This window comes from Microcebus murinus, chromosome 6, assembly GCF_040939455.1.
Source record: "Microcebus murinus isolate Inina chromosome 6, M.murinus_Inina_mat1.0, whole genome shotgun sequence".
In the NCBI taxonomy this organism is placed as follows: domain Eukaryota; kingdom Metazoa; phylum Chordata; class Mammalia; order Primates; family Cheirogaleidae; genus Microcebus; species Microcebus murinus.
In genome coordinates, this window is record NC_134109.1 from 59,583,235 (window position 1) to 59,598,208 (window position 14,974).

The 14,974-nt window shown below is 34.5% G+C and overlaps 1 protein-coding gene across 4 annotated transcripts in view; it reads right to left on the reverse strand.

Annotated features, from left to right (window-relative positions):
• LOC105855489 (signal recognition particle subunit SRP54) overlaps positions 1-14,974 on the reverse strand; it is an 81,744-nt gene that overhangs the window by 63,747 nt on the left and 3,023 nt on the right. For 2 of the 4 annotated variants that reach the window (XM_076004106.1, XM_012736498.2), the window contains exons 2-5: positions 8,694-8,804; positions 5,798-5,889; positions 4,762-4,846; positions 699-803 (exon numbers count right to left, since the gene is read on the reverse strand). In XM_076004106.1, coding sequence (XP_075860221.1) covers positions 699-803; positions 4,762-4,846; positions 5,798-5,889; positions 8,694-8,771 — 360 coding nt within the window. In that variant the 5' untranslated portion in view covers positions 8,772-8,804. Of the gene's footprint in view, positions 1-698; positions 804-4,761; positions 4,847-5,797; positions 5,890-8,693; positions 8,805-10,935; positions 11,146-13,538; positions 13,676-14,974 lie in introns of those variants that run through there. The other 2 variants (XM_076004103.1, XM_012736499.2) reach the window with 2 other exon arrangements.

The window sequence follows — 14,974 nt, forward strand, 5'->3', positions numbered from 1 at the left end:
TTGTTTAACTTTATTATTTACCTAAGGGGTAAAGTAAATTTGCTCATAACTTTCCTGAAACTAATATTAAAGATTTGTAAATATAGCAAATTTCCTAGAGTTTAAATTCTAATTTTCATACAGTAGCATTCAAAGGATATAAAATGATCATAGTCAAAAAAAGTTAACTAGTGTTAATGTTAATTAAAAACAAACAATAGCAAAACCCTATTTAAAAAATCCTCTTTTTTTTTTAACCCCCAACACAGGTGGGGCTTATGGAAAAAAATCTGGTAACAATGTTGAGGCACCCAATTCTGGAGGAAGGGGTCTTATAATGAATTAAAAATTTGCATAAAGATAGGCAAAATGAAGGTTTACATTATGCTGGCTGGGAACCTGAAAAAGGAGTCTTGAGTCATAAGAGGTAAAGTAAACTCCATATTCTCTTCTCCAAAAATCATACACTTACATCCTTAAAGGAGAGGAATGGTCTTTTTTTTATAAAAGAAATTGCAGTTATATAAAAGTCTACCATTCCTACAAAAACCAATCACAAGAGGCTGTGAGATTTTTTTCTTCTTATCTTACAAAAAACATAATAAACATATCAAGTAACACAAAGTTGTAAAGCAACAATATTATAAAGCCTGGCTTTAAAATAAAACTTGATTTATACAAACATATCTTCTATATGACTTTTTAAAAATTAAATTTACCTTTGAACATGTTGTTGTTTTACCACTTCCTTGTAATCCAACAAACATGATGACGTTTTGTTTTCCTTTAGTGGGTGTCCATGCTTTAACTCCGGGGTCTACAAGCTATATACCAAAAATAAAAATAAAATTAGGTTAATATATGCTTACATTTAAAACTCTTCCCCTACAGCTTTTAAATTATAAAAATAATCTAAAGACATTTTCATATAAAATGAAGCCACCATATACTACCATTCTAATGTAACTCTACTATTCCCCTTTGTACATACAGAATGAAATTTAAAAATATAAAATAATAGGTCTTTCTAAGACCAGAGTGGGGGAAAGAAAAGAATATAAACTAATGCATTGTAAAGTCATAATCAAGCCTATACTCCCAAGCCAGTTCAGAAGTGAGAATCTCAAAACACTTTTTCGAACAAGCTGGAGTCTAAAATAAAATGTGAGACCAAGTTTGAGCCACAGGAACAATCTACATCAGCAATGCAGAAATATAACAGAAAAATATATGTGCAGGCCACACATGATTTGAAAATTTCTAATAGTGACATTTAAAAATAAAAACAAGTGATATTAATTTTAATATTTTATTTAACCCAAAATATTATCATTTCAACATGTAACTATATAAAAAATGAGATATTTTATATTCCTTTTCCCATACTAAGTCATCAAATCTAGTATGTATTTCATACATTAAGGACATCTCAGTTTGGACTAGCCACATTACAAGTGCTCAAAAACCACATGTGACTAGCAGCTACCATATTGGAGAGTGCTTATGTCCATGTTCAATTTGACAAATGTATATATATGAACAAAATTACAAATGAAATTACACATGAAAAACTTTCCAGGTCAAATGTTAAATTCAACAATGCCAAAGATCTACCATACAGTTATTACATTTAGAGGGCTAGTAAAGAATATTCACCAATCTTATAAAGTCAATCAGTGGAGAAAATTAAAGTTCATATAGTGACATTCCCCAAATTAACAAGTATGAGGCATTTCAAAAGTTCATTTAAAATAACAATTGTGAATCAGTTGTTTGGAGCTTGAAACATGTATCCATATGATAATAAATCCATAACAGTTGTTAATGTCCTAGACTACGATTAGCAAACTTTGTGTGAATAAAGTTTCAATGGAACATGGCACATCCATTCATTTACTACTTTTGTACCACAATAGCAGAGCTGAGCAGTTGCAACAGAAACTAAGTGGCCCACAAAGCCTAAACCTATTAAGAGAAAGTTTGCCAAGCCCATCCTAGACAATACCATAAAGGTCACATAATCCATAGTATACTTGAATTTCAAGGAAAGCCATGCAACAGAGAAGGAAAAATTTTCTTATATCTTTCCCAGGCATAGGTCTACCCTTAAGCAAACTTCTGAAATAGGCAAAATCAGTATACTGATTCTGCCCTATATTTGCCACCATCTCTACATCTCATGGCAGAATCTCTCAGCTATCTACGGACTCATTATTTGGAACATACATGTTTTATTAATTATTATTTTATAAATCTATCTTCTCTTCCTTCCACCCTCTATAACAGCAGTTTTCAACTTTTTGGTCTCAGGACTCCTTTATAATCATGGTAATTTATAAAGGTTAGCTGCAATGTAGACTCTGAAACCACATAAACTTTCATACTCTGTTACATTAAAATCTGTGATTCTATCTTGTAGTTTGAAGGGATCTTACTTATACTGGTACATGATCTTGTAATATTCACTAGTTATTTAAAAATAATGGTTCATTGAATTATGCAGATCTCCCATTATTGACACATTTCACTATACAACATCAAAAATCAACACTAACCCTCATCAGAAAGTTTATACTTGAAAGCTCAAATTTTATCACTGGCCACGATACTGTCAATTATTTTCCTTAAAGTGATAGGCTCGTTTCACATTGGAAAAAAATGTCTGCCAAGTGCTTAAGTCTGAATAATCATAGATTATAAGTCTGTTGTTCGTTCCTGTAAAAGTGGTGTTTTATGAAAGCAGCAGCTAGTTCAGCTTGCAATCACACATGTGCTTTTCTCAAGACAACCATGAAATTTCAGCATGCAGAAGAGTTTTCTGCATACTTCCCATTTCATTACACGAAATCTTAAAAGACATGTGTGCTCAAGCATCAAGATTTAATACAATTAATAATTTCTACTGCTTCATCAAGGACATTCTTAAGCGAAACTGGCTTTTTTTTTTTTCACTACAAGTGTGTGGTAGTAAAGAATATTGTGACTACTAATACAGTTTGGTGCCACTGCCTTGATTCATGCATTCACTATTGATTCACGATTACATTTGCACTATTAGTACAAATATCAGCATAGTAATAAAGGCAAACAGTGTCTTACTATTATTATGAAAATAACTTTGCCCTTGCTTTGTCCCACTGCTCTAGACCTTAAGCTTCTGAGTATGAGGGCCAGTCTTACTCATGTCTGCTTGAATTTCAAGGAAAGCCATACAGCAAAACACAATCACAGCTCACTGTAACCTTGAACTCCTGGGATCAAGGGGTCCTTCTACCTCAGCCTCCCAAGTATCTAGAACTATAGGTGTGCACCCACACCTAGCTAATGTTTTTTTTTTTTATTATTTGTAGAGACAGGAATCTCTCTATGGTGCCCACAGTGGTCTTGAACTCCTGGCCTCCAGAAGTGATCCTCCAGCCTCAGCCTCCCAAAGTACTGGCATTACAGGCATAAGCCACCTTGAGCAGCCAATAAATGCTTCTTAATGAAGCACTTGATGTTCCAGAATTATCTATAGATACCAACCCCTAATAATAAAAATATCCACTCATCCTGTGCTGACCTCAGGTGCTAGGACAAAAAGCAATCTGGAAATAATTTGAAGAATCCTAAACAAGGAGTTTGGAGATCAGATATCAGTCTGCCACTAACTAGCTGTCTCACTTTTCTCAACTGCAAACTGAAAAGTATGAACTGGAAAAATTATCTGATCTCTTTTATGTCTGAATTTCTTTTTTCAAAAGAGTAAATGAAAATATTCATACAATGTGAGAAAAAATAATTGTAGACTACTAGCAGGTATCCATTGCTCTCAAAAAAAAATTTTTTTTTTTTTTTGAGACAGAGTCTCACTTTGTTGCCCAGGCTAGAGTGAGTGCCGTGGTGTCAGCCTGGCTCACAGCAACCTCAATCTCCGGGGCTCAGCGATCCTACTGCCTCAGCCTCCCGAGTAGCTGGGACTACAGGCATGCGCCACCATGCCCGGCTAATTTTTTGTATATATATTTTTAGTTGGTCAATTAATTTATTTCTATTTTTGGTAGAGACGGGGTCTCGCTCAGGCTGGTTTCGAACTCCTGACCTTGAGCAATCCGCCCGCCTCGGCCTCCCAAAGTGCTAGGATTACAGGCGTGAGCCATCAAAAAAAAATTTTAACACCTTTTTTTTATCCCTACCACTGGACCCATATATATTTTTTAAAGCTTAAGATTTTCACCAGAATTTGCATGACCGCATCAGTAGTAACAATTCTAAGGTGAGGCAGGGCAACAGTCTATTATTTACCCCTTGAATATAAAACTTCACTAATTCTAAACTGATCATAATCTAGGCAAGAGTTGGAATATTTGATCTTTTCAAAGGGAATTCTTTACACAGTGGACAGTGTAGAAAAGAATAATTTTGTACAAGAAAGTCAAGTGTGATTTTCCTGAACAAAAGTAGGACCATCACTAGGTGATACCTGGTATTAAAAGAAGAAAAACTCAGAGAGGCCCTTGCATCAATTAATCTGTAGTGAAGTTTTACTCTATACATCTTGGCTCTGGCACTTTTTGCAGGAATAGTACCAGCCTTCATATCTATACTCAGAATTCTATACTCAGTAAGTCTATAATAAAAATAGGCCACTTTAGAAAATTTAATAATCCTTTAATTAATATTTTAATACAGTGAATATTCCATAAAAATATATTTTAAATGATTCTAAAATAATATTTTTTGTAGTACTAGCGCATTTTTATCCATCTAAAGAATCACAGTACAATCCTGATATTCTTTTACCTTCACAAGTTCTTTAAATACAGCATGTTGAATCATTTTTCTTTTGTTAAGACCAGATGCCATCTCTTCAAGATCAATAGCAGACCTTCATGACAGTAGTGATTGGGATAAAGAGGAAAAAAGTCAGTTAAGACATTCTAAAAAATAAGTTTCTGCCCCAAAGAATGTAAGAATATTCTATCATTCATATTAATAGTCTTCTAATTCTAACAAGCATATAATTATTATGGATTCATAAGGCTATATACCATAAAGAACTTTACCATTAAATATCAGATGCAAGACTTTGGTTAGTTTTTCAAGGCTTTTATTTTGAAAGTATAAATACTAATTTGTCCTAATATCATTGCAAAGTACTAGTTTTATTTATTTTTCTTGCTGCTTATATATTTTATACGTCTTTACAACCAATAGAAAACAGGACTACTTTCTCTAGTTGTAAATGCTTAAATGCTAGTAATCCTATACTTATTCCCAGTTTAACAATACAAAAAGGAGAGATGTCTTGACTATGATAAGGGCTGGGATTCAACTGAGGTACCTATATTGTTCTATGTGTCCTGCCCAGTCGGTGTCTCTTTCAATGAATACAATAACTGACACCACACATATTACTTCTTCATTCAAATATGGACAGAGAAACCAAAAAGAGAATAAAAGAGAATACAATTCTCCATTAATGAGGAGGCTGATTAATATCATCTTAAGACCAAAGACAATAAAATGGCACTAATCTGAATTGTTAAAAAGTTTTTTTTATATTAAATACTACACAGTGTGTAATTGAATCCATCCAAATAAAGGACTAGTAAAATAGAAAAAAATCCATAATTAAATGAAAGCCACATGTAGATTATTCTTTGAACCATCATTACGGAAATATACTAAACACAAACTTCCAACATATGAGTTCTATATTTTTTCAGTGCTGTAGAGTAGAAATGATTCAGGATATAGCAAACTTTTCTAGTTAGCTCTTTAACCCAGTAAATTAAGCTTAGTTTTGCATGTTTATTACCTGATTAATTTAACTTACTTAACATTTTCTCTTAGTTGCTTCACTAATTTAATATTAACATCTGCTTCCAATAATGCTGTACAAACTTCTTTTAGCATAGCATTTAATACCTGAAAATAAAAAACAAAAATTTAAAACACCCAGTGTATCATTTCAATGACATAAAAACAATGGTTGATCAGTTATCATATACTACCATAGCTTAGTAAAGATAAAATAATACTACATTATTGGGGGAGGGGGGGCCAGAGAGCTTTTCAGTTAGCTTTCGTGAGATTATCTTATTAAGTGCCCAGTCATTTTGTCAAAATAAGACATCTCATTTAGTTTTATATAAACAAGTATTAATTACTATAACTTTATTTCTATATTAGAGTAATAATAAACATAATATTCAAGCCAAAGAAAATTATTATGCAATAGATGCTGCCACTGATAATTTCTGTCACCAAAGAGCTCTTATTGCTGATATTAATACACAATGGTATATAGCAACAATATTTGCTTTTCTTAACTGAACAACCACGGAGAAAAACACTGACAAAAGAAAATTACCCAGTCTTACCATTTCTACTCAGAGCAGAGGAATAAAATTGGAAAGGAAGCTATCTTCTACTAATAACTATTATTACATGTTTGCTAAAGTGCAAGGTGCTATGGCTAAAAGTAATAGATTATAAAGTCCTATGAAAAGATGAGGCTTTAGCTACACAAGTATGTAAATGCTTGCAAACTACAATGTAAGCTCCATAAGGGAAGGAATTTTGGTCTATTTTGTTCACTGTTATATTTCTTGTGCCAGCAAAAATGACTTCAAAAATGTAGGACCTCAAATACTTCTTGAATGAATTATCTCCTTCAACTGACTTCATACGCATACAGAGGTTTATCAGTTTTCTCTATCCCTCATTAAAAGTATCTTATAAAACTGGAACTGATCTTTCATTGGAGGGATTCCTTCTTGTTAATTTGCTAGCACTACAGTATCAGAAACATAGAAGTGACAAATTCAAGCATCAGAGGTTACTTTATTTCCCACCAAAGCACTTCTCCACTGGTTTCCTTTTTCTTGACTATAAACACAAAGAGCATAAGGGCTACACAACAGGTAAAACTGTTTGGAAAGTTATGTATTCTGAATTACAAGACTAAACAATGGTTTAAGTTATACTTTATTATTTAATAAGGATTATTAGAAAAAGCACTGGGTGAGGAATCAGAAAAAAAGATTCTAATACTGGTTCTTCCAATAAATAAGCATGTGAAATTGATTTTCTGTTTCCATTAAGAGGCTATACTAGGTGATCTCTAAGATGGTCTCAAAATTATTTAATTCCATCAGCTTATTAAAGTGTTGAGATCAGATTCTATATTAGAATTTTTTTACAACCTCCAAGTTAGAAAGTTCATTTGATCCTTAAACCATTTTGTAAGGTAAATGCTATTTTTCCATTTATACATTAATGAAATCTGTGGTTGATATGCCCAAATTTATATCACACAGCTACTAATTAGCTAAAGTGGGACTCTAAGCAACATCTTCTAATACCAAATTCAATACTTTTTCCATTGTTAATATAAAACATAAAATATAATTGTGAACTATAATAATCTTTTTCAATTAATAAGCCATTAAGGTAAATTTGTAGGGAAAAAATGGGAGAAAGAAATAGCTTAAACTTTCAGATCTCGCAAACTTAAGTAAAAGAAAAATAAAAAGAAAAATAAGAAATAGCTTAAACTTAAAACAATACAGCCAAGAAGAGTATTTCAGATATGATATAAGAAGTCAGCTTACAAAATCCCCAAAACTAAACGAGGATTTCAATGAAAATGAATCAAAGTAGCCAAGATAAAATCCTAGCCTTACAAGAAGAATGCTGAGTAAAAGTCACAGAGAAATTGTCAGATAAGCACATGGCTAGCCAAGAAGAAAGAAGCAAGATAGTGAAGTTTTACATCTATGTTAAGGGAAAAAGCAAAAGTACATTTCCAGATTTAAGCCATTTTCAAAAGTTAAAATATATGTATCATTATATGTAAGCTCAGGTCATTTTTGTTTTGGGTCTTTTTTTTTTGCAGAATTCTTTATAGAAAGTTGAAGTAATAGTATGATAGTTGATTTCTCAATAAAAAACACTACTTATTATATACGGCTTTTTTTACCTAAAGTATTAAATCTACACCAAAACAAACACAGAGATTACTAATAATCCATCTCCCCAATGCTAGTGATGATATATAATCATACATATTGCACAGGTTTTTTTTTTGTTGTTGTTGTTTTTGAGACAAGGTCTTGCTCTGTTGCCCAGGCTGGAGTATAGTGCCATGATCATAGCTCACTACAGCCTTGAATTACTGGGCTCAAGTGATCCTCCTGCTTCAACCTCCCAAGCAGTTGGGACTGCAGAAGAGCGTCAACATGCTGGCTAATTTTTTAATTTTTTTTTTTGAGACAGAGTCTCAGTCTGTTGCCTGGGCTAGAGTGCCATGGCGTCAGCCTAGCTCACAGCAACCTCAAACTCCCAAGCTCAAGCGATCCTTATGACTTAGCCTCTCGAGTAGCTGGGTCTATGGGCATGCACCACCATGCCCAGCTAATTTTATCTATATATTTTTAGCTGTCCAAGTAATTTCTTTCTATTTTTAATAGAGAGGAGGGTCTCGCTCTTGCTTGGCTGGTTTAGAACTCCTGACCTTGAATGATCCTACCGCCTCGGCCTCCCAGAGTGCTAGGATTACAGGCATGAGTCACCACACCTGGCCAATTTTTTAATTTTTTGTAGAGATGGAGTCTTGCCATGTTGCCCAGGCTGGTCTCAAACTCTTGGCCTCAAGCAATCTTCCCGCCTTGGCCTCCCAAAGTGCTAGGATTATAGGCATAGCCAGCCTCACATAATATTTTACATACCTCTTCATTGATAATGGTGGCATTGCTCAATGAGCGTAATGCTGATGTTATTTTTCTTCCAAGGTCTGCTAGAACCATCTTGAAGGCTTTAAGATGTACTTATAAGGAACCCTAGAAAGGAAACAAAATTAAATGAAAATGTTTGAGAACAATCAATTTCATTTTCCATGACTGAAGATTTCTAAAGAAAAGTAAAATTACTCTAGTGTTTAAATACAGTAATATCAGCTTCTATTGCCTCAACCTGTGCTTCAATATAGTCATATCCAAAAGATAAAACTGCCACTTGGTTATGATGTCTGTGTTTGAACACCTAATTGGAATCTTGTATATAAACCAGCAAAAATTAACATGTCACATAATATCCTTTGAGGAAATAATGACATGATCTCAAATTAAATATATTCTCTTTTTTGGTACATTACTTATGAATGTGAATAACACAATGATGTATCGTGTACATTTTAAATGAAAAGAAAGATTAAAAAAAGGTGAAATCTCCAGGAATGTTGCCTAATTTCCCACATTAAAGGACTCTGCAAACTACTTTGATTTTTGCTCCTAAGCAAAAAACAAAAGGTTTTAATTAATAAATCACTTAACTTTTCTAGTACAAAGAAAAGCAACTGTTGAGCCATTAACCGTATTAACTATATGACAGGCACTGTGCTAAATGATTCCACACACATTACTTTATCTTATTTTTCTAACCACCAAGGAAAGAGATAAATTACTACTCTTCCCATTTTAAAGCTGTTCCTGATTCCTCAACTTTACAGATAACTGCAAAAACGCTTTCCAGCTCTACAAAGTATACGGATAAACATGTAAGGATACAAGGACTCATGGATGGTAAACAAGCAAATACAATTTGGAGACCCTGATCTCAAGATGCTTATCTATTAGCTGGTAAGACAAGGCACACAAATGAACAGCAAAATAAATACTAAGAAAGCATCTTTTCTGCCTGGCTGTCTAGGAATTGGGACATCAGTGTTTTCCTGTCTTCCAACTGAAACATTGGTTCTTTCTGGGTCTCAAGTCTGCTAGCCTTCACATGGGAACTATACCATTGACTCTCCTAGTTCTCAGGCCTTTGGATCCCAGCTGGATCTACACCACTGCATCTCCAGCTTGTCAAGTCATCCTGCAAGATTTGGGACTTGTCAGTCTCCATAACTGCCTGAGCCAATTCCTTGTAATCAATCAATCTCTCTCTCTCTCTCTCTCTCTCTCTCTCTCTCTCTCTCTCTCTCTCTCTCTCTCTCTCTCTCTCTCTCTCTCTCTCTCTCTCTCTCTCGTGCACGCACACACGCGCACACACACACACACACACACACACACTTATACACACACCCTATTGGTTCTGCTTCTCTGGAGAACCCACTAATAATGGTAAAGAGATACTTCAAAGCTAGCAATGGCAGTTTAGGGTTAACTGCCAATGATTAATCTACAAAAATACAAAGGAAGAAAAAATATTCTAGGCTAAGATAGCCAGAATAAACTATATTGGAACAACTGAATGTGAATTTGATCCTGAAATATGGGTGGAATCTCGATAAGTGGAGAAAAGGATGAAAGGGAATTTGAGGAAGATAAAATGGCATAAGAAATGACAACATGGAAAAGGCCCAGGACATACTTATGCCTTCCATGTGCACTGTACTTAACAGATTACTGAGCACGATCTGAGGGACAGTAAATGAGACATTCTGATCAGGACAGAGGGCTACATAGTTAGAAGGAAATATAAGTTTCAAAGGGCTCTAAAAACTAGGTTTAAAGAAATACCATACCCATGTCAAATTCTGACTAAAAAAATAAAAAAAATAAATAAATAAAAAAATAAAGAAATACCAACTGTCCAATATACATAATACTGGGAGAAAAGTTAATTGTTCAAAATAACTTTTTTGGTAACCCTTCCAAGCTAATTTACTAATTTAGTCAACCAAAACTATCCAGTCTAGATCCCATCTACAGAGTACACAGGAGATTAAAAATAATGGAAACAGGAGACAAAATAGCTGACTCATCTAATAGAGAAAGAGTAGAGAGGTGAGGTGAGTCAAAAGAGTCAGGAAGGAAAAATGCATTCTAGGACTTAAAACTGGCAAAGAGACATCCCCAGGTTGATCTATAAATTAAACACTACACTTCCACTCAAGTAAAATTTGTAATTTAGAACTTAAAAAGAAATCATTACCAACACTTGATAAATTCAAAAAAATGTGCTTACCATAAGTTTTTTTTTACAATTACATGGTTACTTAACCTGAAAGAGCAATTACTTCATGGAAAAGATCCTGGACTTATTATTTCTTATCCCATACCCATTATACTAAATAATTATTAACACTTAAGTTAATATTATTTATGTAAGACATAAGATTCAGATGTTTCAGTTCATCTCCTTTACCACTGTGCTACCAAGAGTGATATAACCCTATTTATGACACCACAATTAACTTTTCTGATGATCATGTCATAAACCGATCATCCTTCATCTTAAAGAGCTATAAATAAATCTAACTTCCCAGGTTAACTGGTTCTTTTAAATAAATTAAATTAAAAAATAAACTTCTGTGAGGTTTTCTGATATACTTTTCCTTATATATGTACTTATTCGCAATGTATTTTAAAATATTTTTGCCTTAAATAAAAACCTGCACTTTAGTAGAGGAAGAATAACACCTAATAATACCTTTTTTTTTTTTTTTTTTTTTTGAGACAGTCTCGCTTTGTTGCCCAGGCTAGAGTGAGTGCCATGGCATTAGCCTAGCTCACAGCAACCGCAAACTCCTGGGCTCAAGCAATCCTTCTGCCTCAGCCTCCCAAGTGGCTGGGACTACAGGCATGGGCCACCATGCCCGGCTAATTTTTTCTATATATATTAGTTGGCCAATTAATTTCTTTCTATTTATAGTAGAGACGGGGTCTCGCTCATGCTCAGGCTGGTTTTGAACTCCTGACCTCAAGCAATCCGCCTGCCTAGGCCTCCCAGAGAGCTAGGATTACAGGCGTGAGCCACCGCGCCCAGCAATACCTTTTAATTAATAGTGTTTCCTCTGTAATTTCCAACGATGTGTTTCTGAAAACTGTTAAAACTCTGCTTAAAATCTCACTGACTTCCTATTGCACACAGAGGTAAAGTCCTCAGAATGAACCATAAGGCACCCCCAAATACATAAACGTGCATGCGCAAGCGTGTGCACACACATACACACACACGTCTGTGCTACTGACCTCCTTGCTGTTGCTACTAGTCATCTCCAGCTCAGTACCTCAGTATTAGCCAGCAGGCTCTTCCCCTAGTTAACAACATAGCTCTCTCCCTCATCTCCTTCAGATCACTGTCCAGATGCCATTTCTCAAAGAAGCCTTATTTAAAAATGCAAACCCTCTCCCTTTTATTTTTTCAATTGTTCTATTATCAATTTACACATGAAATTCTTGTATTATTTGTAATCTATAATCTCCCTATTGAAAAGTAAGCTGCATGAGGGTAGGGATTTTTGTCTCTTTTGTTCTCTCCTGTGTGCTCACTGCTTTATCTATTCTCAGTCTTACATAGTAAACCTTTAATAAAAATGAACTTTATGAATGAACGAAATGATATATTTAAGACCATAGGGAAAAAGCAAGACCAGGTAACCAAAGCCATGAAAAGTCTTACAAATATCTGTTAAAGGCCACTAAAATAAACCAATGAAGACAATATGATGAATCAAAAGACAATCAATGACCTGGGTAACTGATACTGTACATTTAATATATTCATTTGCCAATACTTAGTATAACTTTCCAGAATTTCCCTACCACGCATTTCCAAGACTTAAAAATTAACCTTACCTTGTTATGATATGTACACTAAAATGCAAGACACCTTTTTTGTGTTAATAGCTAACCCTAAATCTCAAATTAATCCACAATTCAAGTACACTCACTCAAAATTCTCTTGGCTAACTAAAAAGATTTACAGAAATAAATCTGTATATGCTAGAATTTCATACACAAAAAAAATCTCTATTTATATGGGGTTTCCAGAAAGGTAAGGGATTATGACACAGTACCTTCAATAGTTTAACATCTATTATCTCATTCTACCCTCACAACAATTTTGTGATATAAGCAGGTTAGGGAACAGAACAGCTATTCCCTACCAAAAATGCAAAATGACTTCCCACAGTCCTTTGGCTACCCAGCCTTAAGTCCTAGAGTATAAATGATGCTTTAAATGATAGGGTTGAATACGTTAGCTGGGACAAATTTTTTTTTTCTTTTTTTGAGACAAGGGTCTGGCTCTATCGCCAAAACCAGAGTGCAGTGGCATGATCATAACTCACTGTAACTTCCAACTCCTGGGCTCAAGCAATCCTCTGACCTCAGCCTTCTAAGTAGCTGGGACTACAGGTATGCACTATCATGGCCAGCTAATTTTTTAACTTTTTGTAGAGACAGGGTCTATGTTGCCCAGGATGATCTCCAACTCCTGGTCTCAAGTGATCCTCCCACCTCAGCCTCCCAAAATACTGGGATAACAGGCATAAGTCAATGTGCCTGGCTCCAGGGACAAATTTTGCTGCTATACTATAATAGAAGAAATCATATTTTGAAAGCAAAGATGCACATTGCTCTTTGTGGAAGAGTAATTGCAATGCCCAGAAAGAACAGGTAACTACCACTGCAGTACAGTACAGTACATACAAGGACTGATCTTGGCCCAAGTCATAGGTTCTTCTAACTGGAGTGTGACCAGGAGTTGAATAGTGAGTAATGGAAACAGGTTCAACTTGAGGGTGCCCTAAGTAAGGCAAGCACAGGGCCAAGTATCATACTTACCTGCTGCAGTGTGAAGTACTGGAAAGAGCATGGGCTTTGAAGTCTGACAGACTTGGATTCAAATCCCAGCTCTGTTACATACTGGCTGTGTTACTTTGGGCAAGTTACTTAATCTCTCTGAGCCTCACTTTCCTCACCTGCAAAATGGAGATAATACCATTACCCTGAAGGGCTGTTGTGAGGATTAAATGAGACAATATGTATAAAACTGCCTGCAATTTCCTAGCATATTAACTATTAACTCCCTTTCTTTCTTGAATGATACCAACTAGCTCTCCATATATTATCTAGAGTGTAAGTAAGCTGGAAATTTTCTGAACAACCCTACTAAAAAATGCCCATCCCATCACCCTGGAAACACCCCTGGAATCTTTAACATTTAGTGCCATTACCTGGTTTTTATTCAGTAGCAGTTGCAGCGTCCAGAGAGCCATCCTTCTTTACATAAACAATTAAAGTATTCCTGCCAGAACTTTCCCTGACCTGAGATTATATAAACAAACTCTAATCATTAGAGATTTCAAATCCTATTACAACAAAATCCCTACAAAAAGTTCTTCTAAGTCCTTGTCAATGACTTCCTGAATCAATTAGTCCTAAGAACTAAATATACAAATATATCATTTTTAGCAAAATCCTTAGAAAAATCACTTCTACATAGTACAGTTGGCCCTCTGTATCTGTGGGTTCCACAACTGTGGACTGAACCAATCACAGATCAAAATATTCTGGAAAAAAATTGCATCTGTATTGAACATGTACAGACTTTTTCTTATCATTTGCTAAACAATACAGTATAACAACTATTTACATAGTATACAGAGTATAACAGTATAGTAAACCAACTATTCACATATTGTATTAAGTACTGTAAATAATCAAGAGATGCTTTCAAGTATACAGGAAGATGTACACAGGTTATATGCAAAAAACACGGGGACTTGAGTACCCACAGATTTTGGTATCTATGACAAGTCTTCTAGAACCAGTACTCCCAGAGAATACTGAGGGACGACTGTAAACCTTTTTAGATACTAGTCAAAAGCTCATAATCAATATTTGCTTTCCTGACTATAATACTAAATATATATATTTTTTTAAATTCTGCATAGCATGTGTTCAAAGTCTAGGACCACATAAAAGTAAATGTAGTTAACAAAATGGCCTATAGATATTGTATCTGATAAAATTATTATACTTGAATGACTAAATTTATGGTGTTAATTATGACTTTCACATTTAGGAATTGTTTTCATGCTTAATCTACTTGGTCCCCCAAGGAAATAATTCACCTTTATGTTTTGTGATTATAAGAGGATACATGTTCATTGTAAAAATTCAAACATTATAGAAATATTTTAGGTAGAAAATATAATTCTCCTAATCCTACCCACTCCCATCCCCTGGTAGCAAGAAATAATAATTTGATATATATT